Below are 11,286 nucleotides of genomic sequence, written 5' to 3'. Positions count from 1 at the left end.
CTTCCCCCCCCCCCCCCCCCTCCCCTCCCCCCCTTTTTTTAGTTTAGACTTCAGATGTATTAGTTTCTCCCCCCCTTTTTTTAGGCAACTGAAGCTGTATAAGTTTATCTTTACTTCTTGTTTCTAAACAATACTTCTCTTTTCTTCTTCTTCTTCTTTTTTTTTTTTTTTTTTTTTTTTTTTGGTGCAATGTGGATTTGTTTTATTTTTAAGACTACTTCTAGTTTTAACAGTATGTGGATCTATTTATAATGTGCTGATCATTGTGACCACCCTGAGTAACATGTAGAGCCGCTAGTGCTGTACATGTGCTAAAAATTAAGCTAAGGAGACTTTCAAATTCATCCTAAATTATCCCCAAGGCCCTTTATTCCCTCTATTAATAAAGGAGACTCCACCTCATTCACAAGACATTGAAATCCTTTGAGAGCGATTGATGAAAGCCACTAAGGTGATTGCAAATCATTTCCATTAATTCATGACTTTTTGAATACTAATCACCTCAAAGGTAACCTCTTAACTCAAAGATCTATCATCACTTTGCCTGAACCTTTGAAGAACATGGAGAGCATTTTTTAAGAAGACTTCAAAGAAAGGAGATGATGCCCTAATGATTCAAAGAGAAGCTACTCATCCAAGACTTGATCCAAGGAGGAGCCACCTATTCAATATCGATCCAAGAAGGTACCATTCATTTCGCTTGAACCTTGATCTAAATAAAGTTGAAGTGCCACATAAATTCCAAGTTTGATCGAAGAACGTGTTGCACTTACATTCAAAATACTAAAACATTTAATGTCATCACTTGAATCCAACATTCTGTGAGAGACCGCGCCCCTGACCCGTTTTTATGATGTTGGGCCAAACTCACGTGAATGGGTGGAGTCATGTTATTGCCTCTCAAAATGGAGATTCGACTAGTTATATTTTCCTCTATAGATTAAGGGTTTTACAATGGAGTCACCACTTATTTAATTATTGGGATAAATAAGAAAACCAAAATAAATAAATAAAATTCATCATTTTATTAATTTTCAATTGAATTTACATTGATCATAGGAAAATTACATGGCTTTGGTTCTAAATACAATCTAAGATAAAGTGCATAGCTTTATTTCCTAGTTACAATTTAAAAATTGAAAATTACAAGGATAAACATTGGTCTATTAACCCTTGACCTAAGTTCGGAGGTTATGTTACAAGATGGGAAGATGTTAGGCACCCACCTTACCCGGTGAAACCAGTCTTCTAGACTATGGTGGCCAACATTCATTTCACATCATCCAATATGTTATCAATCAATTTGCATGTTGAATTTAAAGTGTGTATGTGATAAACCCTAATTCCATTTATTAAGCATTTCATTTGGATTGAAAAATAAATTCTAGTGAATGTGTGTGGATGGTGATATCCTAGATTCAAAGATTTGAAAGAATTATTAAACAAACATGTTTTTCATATTTTTGATGTAGATTTAAGATTAAAATTAGTATTATACATGAATGTGTGATGAACAACCAAGAACATGTGAATAACATATAAGAACAATTAAGAACATTCAAACATATTCAATGGAATTTAAATGATTACTATCATGCTTTAATCTTAAACTCTCATCATGGCAACAACAAAAACAATTAAAGAAATGGATTATACCTTCATGCAAGATCCATATGGTAGAGGAGGATACTCTTGAAGGAGGTCCTAAGGGTGGAGGAGAAGAAGAGCTAGGAGAGAGAGAGTGAGTCTCACTCAATACCTTGAGTCTCAGGAAGACCAAGATATGACAGGACTACTCAACTTCACTAGAACTCAAGAGAGGAGAAGAAATGGGGGTTTTTTGTTTGCTCTAGAATAGAGGCGAAGAGAGGTTTATATAATAGTGGTTGAGGAAATATAAATGGAATGCTATTTAATGAGAGTTGACAAAAAAATCATGAACATAGACCTCATTTTAGCCTTTGGGGAAATCTGGTGCATTAAATGGAGAGATTGGTGGAAGTGAGAAGCAAGCAAAATTCGGTTTTCCCGTAGCTACTGTAACAACCAGTAGAGCCAATTTCAAAAAATCATATCTTATTCAATCCGGATCGGAATTATCTCATTCTTATGGTCAAATTGAAGCCCCATATGTCTTGTTTTTGGGAAAATTAACCTCATTTACAGATTCAAAATATTCTAAGAGATATCAATGAAATGGTGAGTAGAGGTCATTTGTTAGCACAATTAGCATTAATAGGTCCAATTAGTTTCCAATTAACATTAATAGGCTCCAATCACTCCGATTTAAAACTTAATTAGTTCTAAATTTACCCTAATTAAAAGATAATTTTATAAATTACTTATTGAATGATTAATGTTTAACTATCTAGTTAATTAGGTGTGTGCAACCCTACCATAAAATATAGTTCTAACCAATCAAATTATGACACATTATTAATCTCAAATTGATTATACTTATAACCAGTTGAAATCAATTATTCATAATCACATATAGTCAGACTCAATTTGTGATAGTGCATCTTAGCAATTAAAACTTGATTTGATAATAACTTTCAATTTGTTGGTCCGATTAGGGCTTATGACCAGTCTATTTGATTGTTACAACATCAAGATTGTTTTGGTGAAATGAGATTAAGGATCTAACGACTAAAATCAAGATGTATATTTTCAAGGCAAAATTACCCTTTTACCCTCTAGGCGAGGTTAAATACAAGTTGCAAAATGAGGTGTCAACACATTGCATGTAGGTATAAATCTCCAAACCACGTAGTTTAGATCAGTAAATTTCAAATCTATCTAGGGTTTATGGAATAAACTCACATGCTCAATATCTTTTTCAAACTTTAACTTTTCAATCTACTTTCATGATAATGACATATTGTTTACTTGTTTGCAACAAGTTTGAATGTTTTGCTTGCATGACATGGATCCATGACTATCATATGGGTGGAGTGCTTAACACCTTCCTATTTTGTAACTTATCTTTCGATTTTAGATTAATGATTTGTAGATTAGGTTTTCTCACATGTAATTTTCATTTTTTAGAATGTAACTAGGAATCAAAACCATGTACTTTCTAAGATTCTATCTTGAATGAAGGTAGTGTATTTCTTTATATCTTTCTATCAAATGTAAATTTTCAATTTAATCAACAAAATGTCGAATTCATTATGGTTTTCTTATTTGTTAATTAAGATAAATGACAACTCCAAGTGCAAAGCCCTTAATTTTGGAGGAATGGTATTAACAATTAACTGTCATTTTAAGAGGCATTAACATAATATCTGTTAAAAGTTTAGGTAAACCAGAAAGTGAAGGGATGATGATGATAAGGGAATGAGAATTGGAGAGAGGAGAGAGTGTTTCTTCGAGGGAACTACCTCCGGAACAGAGCAAGGATTAAGAGAGAAGAGGAATTACTGGAATGTTCTTTGTTACCCCTTTCTCATTCATCAATTCAGTTTATATACAGTTTACAATCAATCATCATGAGTTCCCAATTACTAACTACCTTCCTTAACTAACTTTTGCCACGTCACCAATGCTATCTAACTAACAGACTTAACTACCCAATGGGCTTGATAGCTACCTTGAGATACAACACCAACATTACACCACAGTTTATATCACAACTAAACACAACACATTACAACTAAGCACACACTAATCACTTATACAATCATGATCCTAACAATATCCCATGACATTCACATGAGTTTGGCCTAAAAGAAAAACTTCATCGAGCTGAAGTCTCTAATCAAGCTCAATGATGTCAAATGTTTAAGATTTTTTTTTAAAAAAAATATTAAATTGAATATGAGTTGATTTTTAAGCTTAAAATTAAGGTCATTTGTTTTAATGGAAAACCTTGTGTGAAAATAGTTTTACACTTTTTTGAGTGTTTTTTAGTATTAAAAAGTGCTACGTCCACAACATTTTCACAACAAATTATAAATGGTTAGTTGTTATTAGTTCTGATTTGAACCTACCACTAAAATTACTTCTTTACCCCACCATTATCAACATGTAACAACCTACTACATAGAATTTATTGTGAAAATGTTGTGGACATAGCATTTCTCTAAAAAAAAAATAGGGTCAAAAAAAAACTATCTCTTAACTTCTCATATTTAACTTAGTAGGAGATAAAGTTCTTTTCCACTAAGGCTACGTTTGGAAATATGTAAAATATTTTCTAAGTGTAAAATATTTTCAAGTGAAACTGTTTTACGAAAATGAAAATATTTTTAGTTGTTTGTATGCTTTATGGAAAATATGCTGTAAAATTATTTTCAGTGTTTGGTTTTGCATGTAAAAACCTATTTCAATCAACCCAACCACCACTATAAACCTAGCCGCCACCAGCCACCATCAACCACCACATAACCAATTAACTTGAAAAAATTATAAACAAAATCAAAACTCATTAATCTCAAAATCAAATCAAAGCCCATCTACCAAACCCACATCACACCACCCTTGAAACCCACAAATCACCCAAGCAAATAATCCACCAAAAACCACCCCCAATCGGTCACCATCAACACTAGAACTCAACCTAACCCACCACCATTAAAACCCACAAATCACCCCAACCACCGATTCTCCAAAACCCCAAAACAAATATATTTTCAAAATTAAAAAAAAAAAAAAAAATCACGCGAAGTTAAAGGAGGGAAATTAAGAAATAATTTTCCTAGTACTTATTTCAAAAGTAGTTAACAAACGTAAGAAAATGAAATAGCTTCGCTTGGAAATAGTTTTTTTTAAAATTTCCTAGAAAATGTGAAACGAACTAAGCAAAGTTTTGATTAGTTTGTTAAAGTTGCAAAGTTAACCCCAGTTCAAAACCGTCACACGCGCCACAAGAGCGAGTAAAGATACTAAAAATAAGAGAGAAAAAAAACAATAGTTAAAAAAGTAGAAATTCATAGAAAAGTGGGCCAATGAGATCTACCGCACGCCAGCCAGCACGGTAGTAGAGGAATGATAATTCCAAATCTTATAAATAGAACCCAAATACTCTCCATTCAACTCGCGCTTCTCTGCTCTGCTCCAAGCTCGGCAAAGACTCCTTCCTCCCTCCCTCATTCGGTCGTTCGTTCGTTCTTAAGAATTTAAGAAATAATAATAATAATAATAATAATCTGAGATCCGAAAGGTATGCTTTTTTCGTTGCTCCCTTCCCTGTCCAGTCTCTCCTCATGCAACACCCTGTTTTTATTTCCTTCTTTTTAGTTTAGTTGCTTCTCTAAAACATAAAAAAGACAATGACGCCGACGATTATGTCTCTATAAACTCAAATCTAAAAACACTTCCTTGCTTTTTTTCTTTTTATTTTTTTTTGTTTGTTTTTTTTTTTTTGAGAGATCTATTGGTGAGTGAGTGTGTGAGTCCCATTTATTTATGTATATATAGGACCTTACCACAAACACACACATCTCTCAATTAGTATTAGCTAGGGTTACGACGGATCTAGTTTTGGTTATAAGAAAGCGGTGTTTTGAACCATATTTATCCTCCGGATCTAGAATTGGTCTTTGCTATTCACATTAGATCTGACCTGGATTTCAGATCTGGGCAAAACATACATAATTGAAATTGAAACCAACCAATGTGATAGATATAGATCTGAAAGAATTGTTATTAAACAGATCCAGGAATCGCAGTACTTAAAAACTAATTTTGTTTATTTGATTTTAGAACGAACAATGGCATCACATATTGTTGGATACCCTCGCATGGGCCCGAAGAGAGAGCTGAAGTTTGCATTGGAATCGTTCTGGGATGGAAAGAGCAGTGCCGAGGAATTGCAGAAGGTGAGTGCAGATTTGAGGTCATCCATATGGAAGCAGATGGCGGATGCCGGGATCAAGTACATCCCTAGCAACACTTTCGCTTACTACGATCAGGTGCTTGACACCACCGCAATGCTTGGCGCTGTTCCACCAAGATACGGTTGGAATGGTGGTGAAATTGGATTCGACACCTACTTCTCCATGGCCAGAGGAAATGCCTCTGTACCTGCTATGGAAATGACCAAGTGGTTCGACACCAACTAGTAAGTCACTTTCATCATCATCACTTTCCTTCCTTCCTTCCTTTACTTACTAAGTTTTTATTTTTATTGAACTATTGTTATTTTGTTGATCATCCAGCCATTTCATTGTCCCTGAATTGGGACCTGATGTTAACTTCTCTTATGCTTCTCACAAGGCAGTTTCTGAATACAAGGAGGCTAAGGCGGTATGTTTCTTTTCTATTTCTTTTTCTTTTATCAGCTGATCATTTAGACTTCTAAAATTGGTAATATTTTGTCAGTTTATTCTTGTGTATATGAGTGAATGTTCTTGAAAATTTCACCCAAATTGCTCTTCCACACAAACACTTTTTGATTATGGATCTACTACCAGAAATTCAATGCGTAATCTTAGCATTCAATGTGTATTCCTGAATAATCTAATTTTTCAATTATTCAACCATTTCATTTTACCAAGTTCAACGTTAGTCAGAGTCAGATTAGTCAACATTTATATGTTTCGATGCAACAACAAGATATTATTTGTAACAAGTAGTTTTGTTGGTTGGTTAATTGGTCACATTTTATTCATGAAATGAGTTGGATTGGTATTAGTCTGGATACTACAAAATAATTCTATTAGATTTAATGTACTTATTAGATCTAATAACTACCTTGGGTCAGAATTGAGAAATTCTATGGCTCGAATCTTTAATGTACCGTCACCCATTGTTACTAAGAAACTGAAAGAAACCTCAAAAATGGAAGAAAGGGGAGAAAGTGAGGAGGGTGGATGCTGAGGTTATGGGTTCGAAACCCATTTGGTTTGTGTGTGTGTAGCTTACTAATAATAAAAAAAAGATGTTGATAATGGTTTGAAATTGATATGACATACATGTATAGAAACTAGAAGTTAAACCTAGCAATGCAAGCATCATGATGATTTCTTATCATATATCCTCCTTCTATAGTAATAGTACCAGGCCCTGATCATAATTACAATTTATTCCTTTCAATTTTCTTTACCTGTGAATCAACTTATTAATATATGCCGTATATTGAGTTCCACTCCGTTTGTGTCTTATGCAGCTTGGAGTAGATACTGTTCCAGTCCTTGTTGGCCCTGTGTCCTACTTGTTGCTGTCTAAACCTGCAAAGGGTGTTGAGAAGAACTTCTCTCTCCTCTCCCTTCTTGAAAAAATCCTTCCCATCTACAAGTGAGATTTTTTTAACTTACCATCTATGTCATTTATTCCGGATCTAAATGATCTGAATTTTCTAATTCATTGTTGCATCGATGAATATTTTCTTCAGGGAAGTGATCTCTGAGCTTAAAGCAGCTGGTGCTTCCTGGATTCAGTTTGATGAGCCCACCATTGTATTGGATCTTGATTCTCACAAATTGAAAGCATTCACTGATGCCTACTCTGAGCTAGAATCATCTTTATCTGGATTGAATGTTCTCATTGAGACCTACTTTGCTGATATTCCTGCTGAGGCATTCAAGACACTAACTACTTTGAAGGGTGTCACTGCTTTTGGATTTGATTTGGTTCGTGGTACTAAGACCCTTGATTTGATCAAGGCTGAATTCCCCAAGGGAAAATACCTCTTTGCTGGAGTCGTTGATGGAAGGAATATTTGGGCCAATGATCTTGCTGCTTCTCTTAGCACATTGCATGCTCTTGAGAGCATTGTGGGCAAAGGTACAAATGTTTTATGTCTTGTTGTCCATGGTGATAGATGTTTTCATTATATGTAGTTCTTTATTTTTTTTTTCTGTGCAGATAAACTAGTGGTCTCTACCTCCTGCTCGCTTCTCCATACCGCTGTTGATCTAGTTAATGAGACTAAGTTGGACAATGAAATCAAGTCATGGCTTGCTTTTGCAGCACAGAAAGTTGTTGAAGTGAATGCATTGGCTAAGGCCCTGGCTGGTCATAAGGATGATGTAAGTTACCTGTGTGTGTGTGTGTGTACTGAAATTACTAGTTCCATTGTGGTGGTTGGTTCCTAGTCAGTAATGAGGATAATAGTTAAGTTTGATAAGCGGATTTACAAATCTTGGACTTTAAGTTAGAAGAGATGGCTGGCTATATGAAGCAGCATTGTTTGCTTGAAAATTAGTTGAGATTTTTGCTTGAACTTCTGGGAGAAATCTTGTAAACCACCTTGAAGGAAACTGCTTTTGTGTTTAATTGTTCTGTTTGCTTAAGTTGATATGAATGCCCCATACTCACTCTTTGTGGTTTTATTTTCAGGCATTCTTCTCTGATAATGCTGCAGCTCAGGCATCAAGGAAGTCCTCTCCAAGGGTGACAAATGAATCTGTTCAGAAAGCCGTGAGTGCTTCATTCTTCATTTTTCTGCCTTTCAAGTGGCTATGCTGTATGTATATGTGCTTACTGATGACTTAATTTCTTGATTCCTCAGGCTGCTGCTTTGAAGGGTTCTGACCACCGCCGTGCTACAAATGTGAGCGCCAGACTGGATGCTCAGCAGAAGAAGCTCAACCTTCCAATTCTCCCTACCACCACCATTGGTTCCTTCCCTCAGACCATTGAACTCAGAAGGGTCCGTCGTGAGTACAAGGCAAAGAAGTGAGTGAAGTGACAATTCTATTTGTTTTGCTCAACATGTGAGTTTTGAATGTTTATCTAATATATTCCCTGATCATGCTGTTCTCTATAGAATCTCTGAGGATGAATATGTTAAGGCCATTAAGGAGGAAATTAACAAAGTTGTCAAGCTTCAAGAAGAACTTGATATTGATGTTCTGGTTCATGGAGAGCCCGAGGTGTGATTCCCTATATTAATATCTGTTTAGTTGAAGATCAGCAGTAGGATATATCTAATGCTTTCCTAAAATTTAAAATTTTAAAGAGCACTGTATCTGTCTAGGTTACCTTTTATCTTTGTATGAGTAGCTCCCACTAATTGTGGAAAATTTTCATTACAGAGGAATGATATGGTTGAGTATTTCGGGGAGCAGCTGTCGGGTTTTGCCTTTACTCTCTTTGTGGTTTTATTTTCAGGCATTCTTCTCTGATAATGCTGCAGCTCAGGCATCAAGGAAGTCCTCTCCAAGGGTGACAAATGAATCTGTTCAGAAAGCCGTGAGTGCTTCATTCTTCATTTTTCTGCCTTTCAAGTGGCTATGCTGTATGTATATGTGCTTACTGATGACTTAATTTCTTGATTCCTCAGGCTGCTGCTTTGAAGGGTTCTGACCACCGCCGTGCTACAAATGTGAGCGCCAGACTGGATGCTCAGCAGAAGAAGCTCAACCTTCCAATTCTCCCTACCACCACCATTGGTTCCTTCCCTCAGACCATTGAACTCAGAAGGGTCCGTCGTGAGTACAAGGCAAAGAAGTGAGTGAAGTGACAATTCTATTTGTTTTGCTCAACATGTGAGTTTTGAATGTTTATCTAATATATTCCCTGATCATGCTGTTCTCTATAGAATCTCTGAGGATGAATATGTTAAGGCCATTAAGGAGGAAATTAACAAAGTTGTCAAGCTTCAAGAAGAACTTGATATTGATGTTCTGGTTCATGGAGAGCCCGAGGTGTGATTCCCTATATTAATATCTGTTTAGTTGAAGATCAGCAGTAGGATATATCTAATGCTTTCCTAAAATTTAAAATTTTAAAGAGCACTGTATCTGTCTAGGTTACCTTTTATCTTTGTATGAGTAGCTCCCACTAATTGTGGAAAATTTTCATTACAGAGGAATGATATGGTTGAGTATTTCGGGGAGCAGCTGTCGGGTTTTGCCTTTACTGTCAATGGGTGGGTGCAATCGTATGGATCTCGCTGTGTGAAGCCACCCATTATCTATGGTGATGTGAGCCGTCCCAACCCAATGACTGTCTTCTGGTCGTCTGCCGCTCAGAGCATGACTGCTCGCCCTATGAAGGGAATGCTTACTGGCCCTGTCACCATTCTCAACTGGTCCTTTGTTCGAAATGACCAGCCAAGGTATAAAAATAATAGAATACCCGAAAGAGATAAAAGGACAGAACAAGCTACTTCTGTTGATTGATCTTGTTTTTTTAAGACTAACACTACATATAATTCCTGTTGTCAGACATGAGACTTGCTATCAAATTGCATTGTCCATCAAGGACGAAGTGGAGGATCTTGAGAAAGCTGGTATTAATGTTATCCAAATTGATGAGGCTGCTTTGAGAGAGGGGTTGCCTCTTAGGAAATCCGAGCAAGCTTTCTACTTGGACTGGGCTGTTCACTCCTTCAGGATCACTAACTGCGGTGTCGTCGACACAACCCAGGTTTATTCCCTTCTCACTTCCTACTTAAAACACCTTGAAGTTTAGCTTTATGTTTCATTCTTTTTCAGTTGCTTCAAATTTTTTCTTTATTCTCATCTTTCAACAATCAACAGATCCACACCCACATGTGCTACTCCAACTTCAATGACATTATTCACTCAATTATCGATATGGATGCTGATGTGATCACCATTGAGAATTCTCGTTCTGATGAGAAGCTTCTTTCGGTCTTCCGTGAGGGAGTCAAGTACGGGGCTGGAATTGGCCCTGGTGTCTATGACATCCACTCCCCTAGAATACCATCAACTGAGGAGATTGCTGACCGGATCAACAAGATGCTTGCTGTGCTTGAGACAAACATCTTGTGGGTTAACCCTGACTGTGGACTCAAGACTCGCAAGTACACTGAGGTGAAGCCAGCTCTTAAAAACATGGTTGCTGCAGCCAAGCTCCTTCGCACCCAGCTTGCTAGTGCTAAGTGAATCATTTAAGAGTTGGGAGTTCGAACTTCTGAAGGAAATTCATGCTTTATTGTTTGAATAACTGTGTGATTAAATATTTAGAAGGCCTAATATGCCCGAGAGCAATTTTTTTTTTTTTTTTGAAATATTTTGTATTTTTGGGCTCTGCCCCCCCAATATCCATCCAATCCAAGCATTGGAAGAAAAAAAATGAAATGTCATTATTAGTTTTTGCATTTTACTAAGCTACTTTTCTATTTATTCATTTATTTGACTGCCATGGCCACTTCAACTCTTTTGGATGTTTGTGTGCGCCTACAAGTGGGTAGTTGGACCATATTGCTGGCCTTGACAGAAGACACTGATACGTTCATATCGAAGTCTCCTTTATACTTTGCTTATTTAGAGAAATGAACTTGAGCTGAATTGAGCTAATAATAAGTAGACCAAGAGAGGTTGCATTGTTAGGGAGTTGGGAATTTAGGAGAGTAGAAGGTGTTTGGAGAGT

The 11,286-nt window shown here is 36.3% G+C and overlaps 1 protein-coding gene across 1 annotated transcript; it reads left to right on the top strand.

Moving 5' to 3' along the window:
• The first annotated feature begins 5,026 nt into the window (after positions 1-5,026).
• LOC112023252 (5-methyltetrahydropteroyltriglutamate--homocysteine methyltransferase) lies at positions 5,027-11,019 on the top strand. The gene is made up of 12 exons (XM_065771871.1): positions 5,027-5,164; positions 5,707-6,064; positions 6,162-6,249; positions 7,112-7,239; positions 7,337-7,728; positions 7,810-7,973; positions 8,284-8,364; positions 8,456-8,622; positions 8,714-8,819; positions 9,756-10,006; positions 10,116-10,317; positions 10,431-11,019. The coding sequence occupies exons 2-12, from the start codon at positions 5,715-5,717 to the stop codon at positions 10,797-10,799; spliced, it is 2,298 nt and encodes a 765-aa protein (XP_065627943.1). The 5' UTR covers positions 5,027-5,164; positions 5,707-5,714; the 3' UTR covers positions 10,800-11,019.
• The last annotated feature ends 267 nt before the right edge of the window (positions 11,020-11,286 follow it).

The sequence above is a fragment of the Quercus suber genome, unplaced genomic scaffold (genome assembly GCF_002906115.3).
Source record: "Quercus suber isolate HL8 unplaced genomic scaffold, Cork oak 2.0 scaffold_5, whole genome shotgun sequence".
NCBI lineage: Eukaryota > Viridiplantae > Streptophyta > Magnoliopsida > Fagales > Fagaceae > Quercus > Quercus suber.
This window is presented reverse-complemented; position numbering and strand designations above follow the sequence as displayed.